At 41.7% G+C, this 19,143-nt stretch overlaps 1 protein-coding gene across 5 annotated transcripts in view; it reads left to right on the top strand.

Annotated features, from left to right (window-relative positions):
• The window catches only part of LOC128753381 (serine/threonine-protein kinase BRSK2-like), a 55,508-nt gene that overhangs the window by 26,341 nt on the left and 10,024 nt on the right, over positions 1-19,143 (top strand). For 3 of the 5 annotated variants that reach the window (XM_053855062.1, XM_053855052.1, XM_053855034.1), the window contains exons 2-13: positions 947-1,041; positions 6,801-6,886; positions 10,093-10,233; positions 11,225-11,341; positions 11,500-11,533; positions 12,264-12,332; positions 13,605-13,751; positions 14,503-14,534; positions 15,686-15,850; positions 15,924-16,021; positions 16,092-16,245; positions 18,019-18,078. In XM_053855062.1, the coding sequence (XP_053711037.1) occupies positions 947-1,041; positions 6,801-6,886; positions 10,093-10,233; positions 11,225-11,341; positions 11,500-11,533; positions 12,264-12,332; positions 13,605-13,751; positions 14,503-14,534; positions 15,686-15,850; positions 15,924-16,021; positions 16,092-16,245; positions 18,019-18,078 (1,198 nt within the window). The remainder of the gene's footprint in view (positions 1-946; positions 1,042-6,800; positions 6,887-10,092; positions 10,234-11,224; positions 11,342-11,499; positions 11,534-12,263; positions 12,333-13,604; positions 13,752-14,502; positions 14,535-15,685; positions 15,851-15,923; positions 16,022-16,091; positions 16,246-18,018; positions 18,079-19,143) is intronic. The other 2 variants (XM_053855071.1, XM_053855043.1) reach the window with 1 other exon arrangement.

Genomic DNA, 19,143 nt, shown 5'->3' with positions numbered 1-19,143 from the left:
ATGTGGAACGGGGAGCTGGTGTTGTCAGTGTGCAGAAGCAACAAGGAATAATTCGATATATTCAATGAGATTCCTGTTGTCAGGGGAGAGGGGGGAGTGAGGGGACGAGGGGAAACCTTGACACAGATATCCTCCTCTTCCTCCTCCATGCTCTGTGTCTGTGAGAAAAATCAATTTGAAAAGATGTGTATTTTAAACAATGACTGATTAGAGCGTGAAGGCTCTGTTGCCGGGTAGATTTGAGTTCTGACTCTCTTTTCTCTTTCCTTTACGCTACGACTGCTTCCTGTCTGGAACCAGGTGAGGACATTTCTGTCGTCACCTGTCACTTCAATTGTCAGATGGACATTTGGACTGCAAAAGTCATTATGGAAACTGTAGCTATTTTGTTTTTCTTTTCCCTGTGGTGATATTTTTCAAAGATGACATCATCTTGTTTCCAGAGCATGCGCTGAAGAGAACAATGGTTATCTGTGATCGCTTCTAATGACTCTCATTTGGAGTCAGTCATTCACCAAAAGAATTACTGGACATGTAAAAGTCACGGATAATTATAGAAATAACAAATGTTCTCTTAAAATTCTGCATTTGTTTCCAATCTATCTTGTCTGGAAACACATATTCAGTGATATCGAATGATTCGGTGTAAAAACATTGACTAAAAATCTATGTATGGAAATTTGGTATTTGCTGGTTTTCAAGTCTAATCTTGAAGCCCAAAACATGGAAAGTATGAGAACTGATCTTTGGTAAATCCTTAAAATAATCTTTTTTATATCAGTCATTATATTTTTATATCAATATAACTGCTACACAGTTTGAATAATCCAACTTTTCTACTCATAGAAAGGGATACAAGTGATACATGCATCAAAATGGACGTGCAGTCCAATTGTTGAGCATTACAGTTTGCTCTGGGCACTCAGAATTCACATTTGTGTTCCAGGTCTGGTGAAGCTCGGTGTCCACTGTGTCACGTGTCAAAAAGTCGCCATAAAGATCGTGAACAGAGAAAAGCTCAGCGAGTCTGTTCTCATGAAGGTAAGCAGTGTGTGTACACCCCACCTCCACCCTGGTGTCTATTTTAGAAAAGCAAGGTCACTTCAATGACATTATGATCACCTGGGATGCGATTCTAACTATATGTAACTGAAAAGTTGAGCGCATTAATGTCCTCCAACTTCACCTGGAGTGTCTTGATCACCCTGCTCACCGACTCCCCTCTTCTTCATGCCCTCCTTTGTCACATACATTAACCTCAGTGGTTCTCTTCCGTATCTTTTTCTACCTGGTACCTTCATCTCTAACATTATTCAACAAGTCTTCTCTTCATGTGGCGATACCATCTGAATCTGTCCTCCCTAACTTTGTCTCCTGACATCACCATGTGGCCAGAGATACTGCTACTAATCTTGTTTTTTCTAGTAGCTACCAATGAAAACCTGAGCATCTACAACTTTTCCTCCTCCTCACACCTCCGACTTGACAATGGTTCAAGCATCTCGCAGCAGAAAGCTGGAACACAGGTGTTATAAATGACATCATGTTAGTCAACGACAGGTTCTCTTCAAATGACATTCACGTCACAGATATTGATACTCACCACCGCTGAGTCAGCAATGGTTTTATGAATAAATGTTGCAGTGCACCTTAGTCTTTATTAAGCAACGGATCAATGTGTTCATTGTTTGCATCTTCACCATTGTTTACAAAAAACTGAAACTGTGTTGTCATGGAAATCGACAAATAGACTCCGATCAACCGAAGTTCTGACTCCATTGTTCTCACTTGACAGAACAATGACGATCCAGCCCACTGATATATGTAAATAGAGCCTGTTAATGGGATTCATGTCAGACATTTTTCCCCAAAACTATGGCTATGTTCTCATCCAAACTGCATCTCTGCTGAGTTCTGCATCGCATTCTTCTGCGGTTTTGCATATGAATGTATGCCTTGTTCACAGTTCAAATCAAATTTACATTCCTCTTGTTGATTGTTTCTCATGAAACCCCTAAATGCAGCAGCTTGCTTCATTTCCACATGAATGCACCTCTGATTTGTCTTCAAACCCCGACTGGCTGAGACGGAACCCAGCTCTTTAGGGTTTTTTTTCTTCTTCTTTAGATGTAAAATCCTGTAATGTATCATCTTTTATTTAACAGATGGAGGCCTGTTTCTTCTGATAGGGAGTTGGTGCCATTGTCATCGTGTTTAAGGTGTGATGAATGTCATTTAGCTGTGAGGCAAAGTTCCTGAATTTACTGTTCCTTCACGTTTCCTCTCCCACCTATTGCCACAGACTTTACACAGAGAACAAGTGGCCGACAGGTGTTTCCTCCATAGGATGGCTGGAATCTACCTGGGAGATGGGATTAGGAGCTCAGTCATCCAGCAGAGACTATGAGTAGAATGGCTATTCCCCTGCCTCCGCTGAAGTGGCTCTCATAGCATGCCTCTTCTCGGCCTTTCTGCTCCGACTGCTGCCCTTGCGACCTGACCTCAGATGAGCTTTGGAAGGCGGATGGATGGATGTAAATAAATAGAAAACATTTGTCTTATCGTGGGGAAAACGTATTATAAAAACGCAATGCATGCGCAAACCAAGAGAATTAGACTCGTAGAGAGACTGATGCTGCGTTTGCATGTAGCTGTCTGTTTTCAGAAACGGACAGCTCAACCTCTGCGTCTTCACAAATGTGTCTGTGCACACGTATCTTCTCATATTCACACCACTCGGTGGATGTCTGTTGCTAGGACATGCCACGGAGCGGCAATATGAGGAGACTATTGAGCTTGTTTACTTCGTGGTACCATACTGGCTAGAGGACAGCTCTGTTTTTTTGCATTCATTCTGTCTGCCATTCCTCCATTTTTCTCAGTTTATGTGCAGACATCCAACCAGTTAATTCAAGCTCTCTGCTCCGCCCAAAGTTTTTGAAAAGCAACGTTTCCAGAGGTCAATTCTTGCATATAAACAAATGGATATTTCTGTGTTTGTTATGTCTAAATGGGTCCTGAACACTTTCGGGACACCTCCATTGAACACAGCATTGAACCATCGCTCTGATTTGTTCATACTGGAACTGTTTAGTGAAACAAGTTGATCATTCAGCTGTAACTGTTGCTCCAACAGTGGAACTGGAAAGACCCATCCCAAGTCATTGAGGTGATATTACCCAATAAGTTGGTTCACTCTGCGCTGCCTGTAAACTGGGAGAAACTGCTGCAATTGTACCTAGCGCCTTCAACAAGCTATCGTCTAAGTCTGGCTATTCTCTGCATTCAAACGTGGCCAGTTATCTAGAAAAGGACTCTTCCATAAAGCTGTTCATGTTGACCCAATGTTATTGCACTACATTTATTTTTTCATTGGAGGTGGTACTGCACCGTAATTTAATATGCAAAGAAATTATAATTTACCCACAAAAACCCATTCAAAAATGTAATAAATAATTGTGGGACAGACAATATTAATGTTGTTTTAATGAATTACTGTAACTTTTGCTCATTTTTACCAGGTAAAAAATGTAAGTATAAACATAAATTGTGAGTACTACTGAACAACAATGAGGTACTTTCACACCATCTATCCTTAAAAATTTTAATAACAAAGATTTTTCTGTTGATGCTTTTATATGTATTGTAGGCAACACTGGGAGAGGAAATAACAGTGAAAGTGTCTATTTCATGTCAGTGTTTTATTGAGTAAAAGGAGTGGTCTCTGAAGTGATACATTGCTGCCAAAAATAAAAAGGCAATCCGTGTGTGTAGTATTTTGCTTTTAAAGGTGGGACGTTTGTTTGTGGACGAGGTCAGTGCTGGAGCAAATGACGAGTTGATGACAGCAATACTCATATTACAGTGCAGAAGAGAGCATCTGTCCTTTTTCCCTGATTCACCACTGACCTTAATCTGCTGAGTCGTCATGCCACACATCATCTCCACACCACCACATCCTTGTCACTGACTCTTAACTGCCTCCATCGCTCTGCCATCAATACTTCATCCGCCCCGTCTCAGCCTCGCTCCCTTAGGACAATCCAAATCAAAATCATTGCCCCGTCGTCTGTTTCCACATCTCTCCTCTTCACCCTCCGAACTTTCTGTACTGTCCTTTCCCATCTCAGCCTTCTGTCTCGCTCTCTCTCCTCGGATCACCTGCTGCTGTGGTAACAGACTGTTTGCCTAGTGAGTGGATCATCTGGTTCATAAGATGCATGTGGCCACAGCGGCATATCATGTTTCAATTAAATTGGGATTTTGAAACTGTGGCCGTGACTTCAGTTGGTCCTCACAATTCATTAGGAGAGACTCTTGCGCGGAAAATTGGTATGAAGATGTGCGAAACCTTGAAGAGGATGGTTTGGATATCTGTATTTTTTACAACTCAAATTTGTCTGGTCTAATATAGGTATACTATTATTAAACCTGCAGTGACACTCCTGCGTTTTGAATGACTGTAGCTCCTCTGCGGTTTATCCTCTCTAGAGAATTTAAACACCATCTGGAGGCAGAGACATTGCGCTGTAGCCCCCCAGTGCTTCTGCGGTAGCGTTGTCCAGCCAGACCAGAGGGACAGGTGCTTTTGTACTACTGTACATACAACTTAAGCATGAAGTTAAGTTCGAAAATTTGTTGAAAAGTGATTTAATTAATGTTTATATTTGTAGTTAGAAGTCTAATTGGTGTGTTGTCTCACAGTTCCTCATCATGAGTCTCACTCAAAACCGGGTTGCTGCAGTCAGTGAGAGTGCGAACTCTCCCAGGCTGCTCAGTCCTACCTCACCAGCTAAAAAGGTCTGAAGATTGCTGAAAAGCTGAAGGATGAATGACTTGGAGCAAAAGTTTGTTACTGTGAACGTGTAGATCATTCTGAATAAGTTCTTATTCATCATCTCAACTTGCTTATTTGTTTCAGAGTTCTAACCATTTTATTGTTGGTTTTTTTTTTCATATTTAAACTGTTATTACACCGCCCACCGTCCATATATTTATACCGTAAGAAATTATAGAAGCACTAACTGGCCAAGTTTGTGCATTACTTTCAGCATTACTCAAGGTTTTTGTACAAATCAAACCATTGTGCCTCGGGCATGAGACAGACCACTTTGCAATGGCCACCCCCACAGTAATTATAGGGCAACTCGTCTATCATTCCAGCTGCCAACGTTTTTTCATTATTTTATAATTATTATTTTACTTGACATAAACCACTTTTCCTCTTGGTCGCTAGTCATACCCCACAAGCCACTGCTCTTTGCTCTCAACACAATTGGTCCTTGATCTCCTTCATGTCCTCATGGTCAGTGAATACACATGTAATTCAACAACTTCATTTTTTGAGGTAGGTATGAGGTCGTAACTTAGTAATCCATTTAGTGGTGTAGTATTTATTTATGAACATTTTCAGTCGGCTGTATATAAATGAGCCACCGGCTCAGGTGTCAAACACATGTATATAAACATAACACGAAGATTTATGAAAAGCATTCAAGGTTGTTTGTTTTTTCATTTTTCTAAGGATGGATGGATTTTACAATTTTCCGAGGATGGTGCTGGCTGATCACAAATAGCATCATGATCATAAATCATTTAGTGTCAGAGTAAATAGATCAAGGGGCAGAAATTGGTTTGGCTTTTGTCACGCCCGACTTTAATTGTCTCCACTGACATGCAGTTGGATGAGACTCAATTATCTTCCAAAATAATGGGACTGACATCTAACTTTGAATATCAATTGCGTTGCAGTCAACAAGTGTTTTTCAAAAGTAAGACAGAAGGATGTGCTGGGCAAGTGGATGCTACACACAGCCTCTGCAATACTGCCGCTGTAATAATATTTCATCGATTCTCTAAACTGCTTACTGCGGGAGCTTTTGAAAGACTTTGAGTGGGGATGAGAGCAGATGTGATTTAGAGTGCGTGTCCATCCCTCCCGGTTGCTCTGGCCAAGTGTGTGCATCCGTGGCGTGTCGCATCACTGACTCAGACTTGCTGACTCAGCTTCTGCAGGCCTGAGTCACCGTCGTTGATCAGGACTCAGGTATGCTTGTACACACCCGTCAGTTGGAGTTTGGTCATGAAATATTAGGGTGACCTTTCGTTAGCCTACATTGTCACGTCATTCTGCTTTTAAACAGAGTCAAGGCTAGAATCTCATGATCACTGGTATAAAAGCGAATTGTGCTTCACTTTATGACCAGACCATGTCACCAACTCACTATTTAGAAAGTCATAGTGCATATAACAATGATGTACCATTTGGAATGCACGTGCAAATAGGTGGGTAATGGTGCACAGCTTAGTGAGACACAGACACGTGACAATGTCCTGCTGCCACCCGAAACTCCGTCATGAAGCAAAAGTTACTCGAGGAGATCATCAAGCGATGATAAGTCAGAGGAGCGCACTTAACGTGATGACATCCTCGATGATATTGAAACGGCAAAGATTTATCTTTTAATTCAGCCGGACACTAAGGAGGAGACTTGGATAATAGAGGTGAAGGATTCAGAGACACCAACGACCAGAGTTTGACACAGATGTGATGCCCCGGAGGAGAGATAGCCAACTCCACTTCTTCTCTCCCTGAGACTTGAGATGATGATTCTTTAAAAACACGCCCTTACAGAGCCACTGGCACTTGAGGTTGTCAGTTTAAATGTCACTATATACTCGTGTTGGTGCCGCTAAGACGGAACTAAAGGGTTCATAGGTGGTTCTGTCATTGATCTCTTGTAGAAGATTTGTTTTGGGTTCAATAGATACCTGCCATCAACACTTCTTTCTCCCTTCAGGTGGAGCGCGAGATTGCCATTCTGAAACTCATCGAGCATCCACACGTTTTAAAGCTGCACGATGTCTACGAAAACAAGAAATACCTGTGAGTATATTTCTATATTTTTGGGTTGCTAAACATGCCGGGACGTTCATCCGGTTAACAGTTTGTTAGAACGGTCAACAGCAGTGGTTTATTACCTGGAATTCTTCATAATGTCCTTCCACCAATGGGACAACAATGGGACAGTCGAGACATACAGAAGTAGCATTTCTGATATCAGGATCTAAAAGGATCTTTTGAAACTTTTTGATAGGTTTACTGTGTTGACAAATGACAAGGAAACTTGAGAAACTGTCGTTTAGCTTTGAAAAAGCTCTGTGGACTTGGCATCAGTGAAACAGGAGTGAGTCGTGCTGTTTCATCAGAAATAAACCCTGCGAAGCCTGAACCAATAGTTGAGAGCTTCGGCCTTATTAGTCCTCAAACAATTCAAAAGCACCAGTGTACATATTAGGGCTGCTGAATTAATCATATTTTTATCGGGATTACGATTATGTCTTCCTGCGATTATAAAAACGTGATAATCGTTTCATATTTAGCCAGACACCCGTCTCCCCAGCTTCGCTCATTATGTCCCAATGGACCCAAACGCTGCACCACGCTTCGTCCCGATGGAAACTGACCGGTGGGCAGCTACTGTGGAGGGCACATTGAACGCGCTACACAGAGTGAGCCCCTCAGCGCGAATCTCCGCCTTTTAGCGAGAGAGCTCAAGAATCTATTTACACGGAGTGGGGGACGCTAAATATTAGCCACTTTTAGCTGCCGACTTTGTCGCCTCTACAACGACGGCAAATGCATAAGAACAATCACTCGCGCTCAACCTGAGACCGGGGTGATAAAAGCAAGCGCTCCTTGTCATTCATCACACTCCAGAGACGCAGGAAGAGCGCTCAAATATCGAAGTTTTATCATCAAAGGAGTGACTTCTTCTATTAGAATATGGGATATGACATCACAGCTTACAAATCAGAACCTCAGAAACATCTTTGCGTCCCAGCCACGTGCCTGCTCAGCTGGAAATATTGTCTCCTGTCTCCACTGTTCTCTGAAGCCTGACCATACAGACTGGCGACGTTTCTGGAGAGAAATATTTAGCCTCCATGAAGAAGGTTAAATATAACTGTTAAATTATTTTTATTGTAGTCCATTGTTCAATAAAGTTTGAAAGTTTAACAACAGCTAAATCTTAAGTCTTTCAATAATCGTTTGAATAATCTCGATAATGATACGAATGAAAAATAATCGCGATGATCATTTTTGCCATAATCGCCCAGCCCTAGTACATGTATGTATCTCATTAAACATATCTTTCTAAATGGTCTTATTTGAATAACTATATAAACTTGGGCCCAGACACTTCTTCAGATCACTGTAAAAACAAGTGCCGTAGTAGCAGTAGCACAAATCTGACTTGTGTGACACCATTAAAAAGAAGTCGATATCCAGTTAGCGCCACGCTAACTGTGAAGCTAGCTTAGGGCTCTTAGCAAATGAAAAGCCATACTTACTTTACCGCTCAGACTCCAAAGCTGCCATCAGCTACAGTCGGTAGGAACCAGTTCTCGATGCCCGTCCTTAGGCGAGGGGTCATTGTCAATCTTAGAAACATGTCCATAGCAAATGCGCTTTCAATGTACTGCTAGTTTGCAAATACCAGTTTGTATATTTCACGTCTTGTGACACCACGTTATTCCAGATGCGTCTTTGAAGATTCTGATTTGGACCGTGCTAGTGTTCTCAGGAACCTAAATGTCGTGTTTACAGCCCCATTAAAGCAGGAGTGGAGCCGTCACGTGATTGATGTCGGAATACTGGTGAGATCTCAATGGATCCGAGCAGTCGCCTGTTTTTTATGGTGCACATTAATCTTGACCATGCGAAGGCGACGGCGCAGCAGCGACACAACTTAATGTGCTGTTCAATAATTGATCAAGGCCCGGTTTGTTTTGGTAATCCTGCAAGATCGGGCCTTCGTCACGCACACACACGTGCTCCTCATTTAAGTCACTCTGACGTGTTCACGCTCCAGCGGATCCTTTAATCTGGTAATAAATCAGGATGCTGAGCATCTCCGACGTTTCCACGGCCAGTGTGAGCAGGATAAGACACGAGAACCACACAGAGCTGCTAAGGACCTGGATCTCTCTCAGATTTACATTCGTGATGTGGAGACTCCGATGACTCAGGCTTTCATTTTTTTTCAGCGAAGATTAATATAATCAGGGAAAAGCCAGTTCTCAGCAGCTTATGTGTTATTGCATTTGGAAAAACCTTTGACACCACACAGTTGAATATCTGTCTTAGCTGGGAATTTTCTCTCGTAAGTCTGTGATCAGAGTCAGCCTCTTTGTTGTCGTGGACATGTTTTATGCCCTTTTCCTTTTTTATTATACGACTAATAAAAACAGTTTAAAAACTACAAATATGAAGATAATACGATTCTGTTTCCATATTGTGAATACAAACCAAATATATTGATATGTTAGGAAAAGGTTTTTTTTATTCTCTGTAGATGCACAAACATGAACTCACTTTTTTATTCAGGTAGGACTGTAAAAAAAGAATTTAATAATGTTATTGAATCTTTTTTGACAGTTTCCTCACCTCATTATTTAGTCTTCAACTGCACATAACAAACTTTATTAACTGCCCTTACATCTTGAAACAAAATAATTAAAAAATGCACAGCATGAGAACCAATTGGTGCGTTCAGGAACCTCTTATTTCTGAAAACTATCAAAAATATATACATATTTTTGAACATTTTCTGACAACTGTTGAAAAAGAGAGCCTATGACTACAATGTTCCGATACACACAGAAACTAAAAGGTTTTTTTTCATAACCTGAGATGCATTCCAAGCTCTGTTTTGTGCCTGGGAGAACTGGGTTCACACTATACCAACCTTGCATTTGACACAACGGCATACAACAGTAATACTTGTTTCTTTACTTCTGGTTTGGAACATTTCTTGTCTCGTAGCCAAAAAGGGGTTCTGCAAAGTCATTGGCTTTAATTGTTTACCATTTCCATAGCAACAAGTTTCACAAGAGGATGAAGCAGGAATCTTAGAAGTACCCGATGAATCACACACAGTTGGACTGTATTTTTCTAACTACCTCCGGTCCTTCACATCTACATTCACTAGTGACGTCCAAAGATCTGCTCACAAAGCCTGGAGGTGGCTCCGTTTCTCGACAGTCTCTTGACAACTGAACAATAAAAATGTTCTGTTTCCTGTAAAGGTATTTGGTACTGGAGCACGTGTCTGGGGGTGAGCTCTTTGACTACCTGGTAAAGAAGGGACGGCTAACACCGAAAGAAGCGAGAAAATTCTTCAGACAGATCATCTCTGCGCTGGACTTCTGCCACAGTCACTCTATATGGTGAGAGCTTTGTCCATCTTTTTATCCCGGCCACACTTGTGCCACCCTTTGCCAGTATTTATATGGCCCACATGAGAATTTACTATTTGAATTATACACATTACTCATGAGCTATTTTGTACATCTAGATTTTCTTTCAGTCTTTTATGTCTATATTTCTTCTGTCATTGCAATTAATACATGCTTCAACATGTTAAAAAATGTCACTGTAATGCTCTTTTTAATAGCATTTTGTGTCCCCTAAGATTAAAAAAAGATGCTGGAAAAAAGCTAATTAAAAAAAAAAGCTTATCAATTTTACATGTTTTGTCTGTAGTTCTATTCCCAAGATCTTCCCATTTCCATGAATTATGTTCAGAAATGTATATAACATACTCTTTTTACTATTTTCTTTAATATTTTAGCAAAAAAAAAGTTAAATTTTAATTTAAAACAAAAACCTTCGGCTTGGTGTTCCCTCACAATAAGCACAATATGTCATGTGACCTGCTAGGATGAGTTTGTGAGGGCATGTTTACAGGGAAAAAGCCAGGGTTGATATGTCCCTGGACGGCTCGCTACTTTTGATATGGAGAGCAACTTGCCATTATCATTTTGTTTGCAACTAATCAACATGAAATGAATAAAGCGCATAAAATCTGACATCTTACTGCGTGGATGATTATCAGCCCACTCTCATAAGGACGCTTGGAGAGGCTGATATCATGCAGAACCTCCCCCGTGTCTCTGTCCCAAAGGCTTGCCATTTTCCCTCTGAGCCTGGAGCACCTGAGGAGGTGGACACTCTCAGCAAGTTTGGAAAATGAAACGTTTTTTAATGGCATTTAAACTTGCGTTAAATGAATTTCAAACACAAAATGATCTTCACGAACATTTTCCCCTGGCGAATATTGTGCTGTAGTCAACCAGCAACGTATACCTCGGTAGATGAGCTATATTTGTGTCGGAATCAGTGTCGTTGTTTAGCCTTGATCTGTCTTGTCAACTTCAGCCACAGAGATTTAAAGCCGGAGAACTTATTGCTGGACGAGAAGAACAACATCAGGATAGCGGATTTCGGCATGGCGTCTCTGCAGGTCGGGGACAGTCTGCTGGAGACCAGCTGTGGGTGAGTTCTTGCCGACCTCGATGAAAGACATGTGATCTAACAGGAAGTGATGATGTCCGCAGAAGCTGAGTCACAAACTGGATAGTGGCTCATTGATTTGTTTTAGTTGTAGTCAGAGGATGTGATTTATTGTCGTCATCACTCTCTCTCTTTTGCAGCTCGCCACATTACGCCTGTCCAGAGGTTATTAGGGTGAGTGCTGTTTGTTTCTATTTTTAGCTTCCATTCTCATGGGTCTGACCCCCACCACCAGCCACACAACAGAAGCAAAGCATCTGCCTGTCAGAACCAGCTGCGACGTCTGCAGTGTGATGGGCTGTTGATGAATTGTTATGAAATGAATTTACTGAAGATTAATGCAGCTTAATGGCACGACCTTTTTTGCTAAGTGCAAATATTGTTCTATAATAAAACATTTTTAATTTAATATGAGATTTAAACAAATTAGTTAATGGTGTGTCATCAAATATCTTGTCAAAAAATGATTTCTCTAAAATATTGATCTATATACCGAGGATTCCTCATAAGACTGTGGATTTTTTGAACAGATTATTTGAAACAATACGTCAATATGTAAGGCAAAATGTTGGCTACGCGATATGTAATGTTTCAGTTGGAATGTAATATCGTACAAAGACATGCAAGTCATGCGAATGTCAGATAAAATTGGAATGTATTTGAGTAGATTAAAATAAACTTTCATTCGTTCAGAAGTCATCTTGCAGGGACTATAAATTTGGACATTTGTATTTTAGGAGACAAACGTGAATTCTGCCACGATTCCATCGAACATCAGAAAAGTAGCAGGGCTTCTGTTTGTTTACAACTGAGCTGTTGGGTGCGATCTTCAGTTTGTGCAACACTCACAGCATGAAAGTCACAGTTAAGATTCAAGTCTCATCTCTGCTCGGGTCTGCTGCAGGGCGAAAAGTACGACGGCAGGAAAGCAGACGCCTGGAGCTGCGGGGTCATTCTGTTTGCACTTTTAGTGGTGAGTCCAACCAACTTTTTTGATCGTTTACGAGGGATATTTTCATATTTCATTGGGTGAATTTATACACATTCACGCTTTCTGTCTGGATTTTTTTAAATTTTGGCCTCAAAAATAAAAAAGAGGAACCAGAAGGGACAATTTTGGCATTGACTTAATTGGTAATGATAAAAACATGATTAAAAACTAATTTTTAACCATGAGAAATAAATCTTCCTCCAATCAGTAGCGGTCTGTTCCTTCATTACGTATTCCGAGTTGAGTTCCACACGATTCCTTTGCATTCTTTTAGTTTCAGAAAACCACCATGTTCATGCCCACCTCCATAATGCGGTATGTGTTATCCGCTGAATTCGATGTATCCAGTTCGTTTTAATACATATGATCAGAAACAGTTTTTCTGAAGGTGTGGCTGTTCTCACTTTAGCAGTAGTGTTGTGCCACACTTGTCTACATGTGGCAGAAACCCTGAAATCTGAGATAGTGTATTTCATGGTTTGCTGTGAGCCGAGTTTGCAGAGATTCCAACTCAAAATGAAGATATTCGACCTGGTTTGTGTGACTAAAGCATATAAACAGTGAAATGCACTTGAAAATTGGTGTTTGTGTTAGGCGACTAAGTGAAAATAAATCAGTGTTTGATCATATGGTGTTTGAACCACTAGACTTGCGAATGTCTTATCTTTTTTTTTTTTTTTTAAAGATCAGATATTAATTAATGATGGCATCCTGGAAAAAGCAAGGCGCACACATGAAATATTCACGCCACATTATAATTTAAATGAAGAGAAGACTGGCTTCCATCCTCACTGTTTACGAGTTTATTTCGGGACATTTTCTCATTTAGCTACGTTTACCTAAACTAAGAAAAATGTCTTGTGTCATGAAACATCAGTGCAGGGTTGAAGTAACGGTGTCCGGATTTTCAGAGGCCACTAGCTGGCGCTGTTGCTTTAGAACTGGTGTGAGGTTTCGTTGAATCAAGTCGAAACATTTTACAGCAGACAGTGCCATCTGGTGGCCTCTGAAAATCAGGACACTGTGTCATGAAACCTACCCATCACCAGCTCCATCAGTTGATGGATGCATAGTTTTTTACTTCAATCATAAAGAGATCAATGTTGCCAAAAACAGATCAAACTTTTTTCCCCACAGACATTCTCAGAAGTACTGATCCATGAAATCAATGAACTTTTAACGTATATTGAGTTTAAAACAGGTCGATAATGTCTTTCGTCTGTGTGACTGTGTCTGTCTTCTTTGCCTCTGCAGGGCGCTCTGCCCTTTGATGATGACAACCTGAGGAATCTTCTGGAGAAGGTAAAGCTGGGAGTCTTCCACATGCCTCACTTCATCCCTCCTGACTGCCAGAACCTTCTCCGCGGCATGATCGAGGTCGACGCCGGCAAGAGGCTCACAGTGCGTGCCGCTCTTTGATATCTCCAAAAAGTGACGAAATATTGCCTACGAATGTCACATGACACGCCACTGACTTCACAGTTATCAAAGACACTTGAAATCGAATCAAAGTGTGACAGTACAGCGGAAGTGCGAACGCTTCTGCACAGATTTCCTCCCTAATGCTGTGATACGTTAGTTTAAATGGAAATGGAATTTCAAGCTTGTGACTGATCCTCAAAACCCGCCTTCTGTTCCACTTGCTCCCCCCTTTTTTCAGCACCCCCGACTTCCTCTCTTTCACTCCCCCATTAATCTACAGCTGCTTGTTTCCTTGAGAGCATTATTCTCTTCTGCACCCATGAGACTTTAAATCCCCGCATTGCCATTCATTCTCTGCACGATGGTCCCCAGCAGGGCTGCACCAGTCCTTTGCTATTTTCATATTGGATCTCTTATTCTGGCGGTTCACCAGCCAATGTAATGAGAATGTCAACAATTGCTCATTGTTATGACTGAAAGCGGCGGATGGATTCTTGTCTGGCTTGAGGCTCACACTATGCTAGCTATTTTTTTTTCCCAATCGACTTCTTTTCTTAAGAGTTTGACTAATAAAAAACAAATGATTTGTTACTGAACCAGTACTGCAACGACAAAAATATGTCAAAATGTGTGCCTTCTTGCACTAGCAAAAAAGCTAGCAGAGATATTCAAGGTGTTATTGGCCAGTCCTGCGTTTGTTTGTAATTTGCTCCTCTCCTTTGTGTTCCAGTTAGAGCAAATCCAGAAGCACACGTGGTATTTGTAAGTATTGCAAACGTCTTGTCTACGTGCTTTTAAATATACCATGTCACTCATTCATGTTCCAGGAGGAATGTATTGATCATAACCATAGCTCTTAATGCTACTGACGGAGCTGACAAACAGCACTTCTTTTTCTTTTATCAGTATCACTATTATGAAGATGTAATAATCGCCATGAAACGATTAAATAGCTAGTCTCCCCAGCTGTGGGGGACGCTAACATTAGCCACCGTTAGCTCCAGACTCAGTCGCCTGAACAACGGTGGTATGGGTTTCAGTGTCAGGCCCTCAGAGGAGCAGACGCTCAGCCAGCGTTCTGAGTCACGACACAGTGATAGCTGCTTGTTGGAGATGTTTCAAAAACCAATGATTATTTGGAAGTGGATAAATGCTTAAGAACAATCACTGGCACTCAACCTGAGACCGGGGTGATAAAAGCAAGCGCTCCTTGTCATTCATCACACTGCAGAGACGCAGGAAGAGCGCTCAAGTACAGAAGTTGAATAATCATAGGAGTGACTTCTTCTTGTATAATCTCATGAAAAGTGACAAAACAAAAGCTTGGAATGTGACATCACAGTTGACAACATCGGAACCGCTCTAAAGCCAGACCAACCAGATGGCTGTTTCTAGAGAGAAGCGTTTTCAACCTACATGATGAAGGTTAAATATAACTGTTATGACAATTATTATTTATATTTTATGCATTCTTTCATTGTAGTTCATTATTCAATAGAGTTTGAAAGTTCAATAACAACCAAATTGTCGAATAATTGATTGTATAATCATCATATGAATAAAAATTATCCTAACTATCATTTTTGCCATCATTGTCCAGCACTAGCACTTGTATAGATATGTGGTGCGTTGCGCTGCGTGTTGGAGTGGAAGTGAGCACTGATAGGAAGTGGAAGGGGAAAGTGAAAGTGAACGTTGAGTGTAACTGCAGTGCAAAAGTGACGTTTTAGTGATATTGTACAATGTTTTGGCAACAAAAGACTATGCAAGTTTTTTGCCTTCTAGAACATTTTCTTCATGTATACTTGGTAAGAAAAGAAAATGTTTTGGAAAGTGAAGATTTTCCAACGCATGACATGTTCTGTTGATAATATTGTGGCTCTGAAATGATGAAGATATGTGCTGTGGTGCAGAGCTGGAAAGAATGAGCCGGAACCTGAGCAGCCCGTTCCTAGGAAAGTGGCCATCCGGACGTTAGCAACGGCTGAGGAGATTGACCCGGACGTCCTGGAGAGCATGCACTCTCTCGGCTGCTTCAGGGACAAAGATAAGCTCACCAAAGATCTGCTGTCTGAGGAGTGAGTTCACACTAGCTCAAAGTAGTCACACTCTAAGCAAACAACATGACCTCTGTGGCTTGTTCTTTTGCAGGGACAACCAGGAAAAGATGATCTACTTCCTGCTTCTGGATAGGAAAGAGAGATATCCGAGTCATGAGGATCAGAACTTGCCGCCACGTAATGAGATCGGTAAGACGAATGACTCCAGGTCACCAAAGCTTGTTCTTCAGACCTGACCTGGCACCTCTAAATCGCTCAGTGGACCCTCCAAGAAAGCGTGTCGACTCCCCCATGCTGAGCCGCCATGCAAAGCGGAGGCCGGAGAGGAAATCCATGGAGGTGCTGACCGTAACTGAGGGAGGGTCACCTGTTCCCGTGCGACGTGCTCTCGACATGGCTAACCACGGCCAGAGGTATGGCACCGAGACGTGCATTTTCTGGACTTGATTCCTCAGTCTGGATGATTTGGTGTTATCGGGGTCCACCAAGCCGTGACCTTAGACCAAGCTGGCACTGCTTGCAGCTGGATGTCTCAACCCAAAAGTGGGAGGTTTCATGGTAAACATCAGGGCATCACAGAGAGGCTGAATACCTTGAAGAGTAATGTTCAATCTGTTGTCCTTCAGTTGGTCGACCAAAGTCAGATCACTTCACTTGGCAAGAGCAAAGAGGAGATGCAAGTCTGAGACTGCATGTGTGAGAAGGGCGTGACGATTGCATGTCGCAGATCCCACAGTTAAAAGCATGACGTTGAACTGTCGACAGTTACAATTGGCTTTCTGATTTCCAAACTGATGAGGTGCCTGATAATTGTTACAAGCCACAGATGGGTGGCTGAGGTTTCATGTAAAAATGTCCTAATTTTCAGAGCTCAGTAGGTGGCGCTGTTGGTTTGAAAATGATGATCGGTCTCTTTAAAATACAGTGGTACCTCAGTTCTCGACCACAATCCGTTCCAGAAGCGATTTGTTTGAAATCTGAATCAATTTTTCCCATCACAATGAATGGAAAAAGAAATAATGCGTTCCAAGCCTTAAAATAGTCTTTTGTAGGAGTGAATGTACAGTGTCTGCTGCAGGTGCGCTGTTCCTCTATGTGTGTGGCTGCCGCATGTGGGAGGGGTTGCCGAGTGAGTGACGTCTCTCCAGAAGTGAAGAGGTGCCCGGTGCGTGTCCAGCTCTGAATGTGCGCTTCTGTGCAGTTTGGCTGTGACAAAGTCATAAACCAAGTAACGCTCTGTCCCAGACTCGCCTCATCCCTGTCCCAGCTCCAGCCCACAACAGGACATCAAACCCTGGAGTCGTGAGTGAGCTCCTCCCCTGTGACACTCTACCACGGTCCAGTGCGGAGACAGGAAAGGTTTTACACCTCAATATGAAGAAAAAACAGTCAGTAAATGTAGCTAACGGGACACGTCTGCATACAGAGGCTGCGTTATACACAATAACAAAGCGCGTCGTGGCTCGCACGCTATGTTGTTTCTGGCTTTTTTCGGGGACGTTCGAGTTCAGGATTTTCGTTCGAAAACTTTATGTTCGAACTCAAAAACCGAGGTACCACTGTACTTGTTGAAAGCTAAATATTATACAGCAGACAGTGCCATCTAGTGGTCTCTCAAAATGATCACACTGTTTTATGAAACCTCATCAACCCATCACTGGTTCATATTCATAAAGTCGACCTATGCACTTATTTCTCACTGTGATGAAAATGGAACGGCGTTTTAGTTGTCAAGTGCTGTCATAGCTTCAATATTTATTTCAATGAACTCCAGATTGAAGCTTGGATTGTCAGGTTGCGCAGGGCAGGTGGTGGGTCAAGAGTCACAGGCGAGCTTGTACAGTTACTATTGGGTGTAAGGTGACATATTTTTGGTACATCGGTGCTAATGCTAAAGCCATATAAAACCGCGTCCACAATTGAATCAGCTTGTCGATGTTTCCATCATGATTGTTAGCAAACTCTGTGTTCTCCATTTGTGGAAGTTTTGTTTGTAAACCTGGTAAAGTCCCACTGTCACACTAAAGATTCCCAGATATGCGCACGTCTGCATGTGGCTCTTCCAACATGGTGTTTGACCCTTGCATGCTTTTTCATTTGGTTTGCTAATACCGCATGGTGACCTTCTCCCCTGACGTGAATGACCTTGCTGTCTGTCTCTTCATTTTCCTTTCTTTGTTTTTTAGCAAATCAGTTTTCAGTAAAAGTTTGGATATCACAAACGCTAACTGCAGCAAGGAGGAAAGGTACTGAACAGTCCGATCGCCCCAGTCAGCCGTTCCGATTTTCCTCTATTGTTTCCTGTCTGTGCCCATCATTCATCCCTCTATTCCACCTTTAAATGTGGCATGTTTGTAAAGTACTGACCCCTTATTCCATACATCACTCATTGTGTTAGACGTATTGCTGGGACAACTTTGACTTTTTCTTCTCTATATCCGGGTGTCAGACTCAATCATGCAAGGGGCCAAAATTTAAAACACAGATCAAGGTTGGCTTTTTTATCTTAATACATTTTAGATTACCATAATTTCCAGACTATAGAGCGCACCGCAATATATGCCACACCCACTACATTTAAGGAGGAAAATAGATCCTTTTCATACACAAGTGGCACCCTCTATTTTCCGGTGCAGCTTATGTATGTATGGGTGCAATGGTGCTGTCTGTGCAGTAGAAAGGTCAGTGGTGCACCCGGTGTAAAAATTAATGAGGATCACTTCTGAACTAGTTTTGAAAATGGGGTCCAGCATCGAGTCTGACTTGTGAAACAAACACAGCAATGTTCTGAACTTGAATCATGAACTCCTCACATCTTTTATTCACATCAAAGCACCCGTGGGTTCCTTCACTATGTTCTGACACGACGCTCTGTTGGCGGAACTGCGGACACACAGGCAAAAAAAAAATTATATATTTTGAGCGCTTTAAGGTCAATACAAACGCTTGTGATTTCATCGGTTTAATGTGACGTTGGTCAATATTTTCTCAGCATGCCGCTCTTTAGCCTGCAAAAATCCATATCTTATCCATGTGGTCATGTACACTGCAAGGTTCAGACCACAAGAAAAAAGTAGAAGCTTAAAATTACGATATGTGTCCAATTTTATTCAGGCTGCCTAAAAGGACATGCTGGGCCAGATTTGGCCCCCGGGCCTTGAGTTTGACACATACCTCTATATCCTCATTAAATTGCTTTTTTTAACATTTTGCTTACCATTTTGTACCGTGACTAAATGACTAAAACAACTTATGGACAACTGTATTTTTACATGTAGGAACCCATTAAAATTGTTTTAAAATCCTATTAG

Source organism: Synchiropus splendidus, chromosome 1 (assembly GCF_027744825.2).
Source record: "Synchiropus splendidus isolate RoL2022-P1 chromosome 1, RoL_Sspl_1.0, whole genome shotgun sequence".
Classification (NCBI taxonomy): Eukaryota; Metazoa; Chordata; class Actinopteri; order Syngnathiformes; family Callionymidae; genus Synchiropus; species Synchiropus splendidus.
Note: the sequence above shows the minus strand (reverse complement) of the source record. Positions and strands in the feature narration are given on the sequence as shown.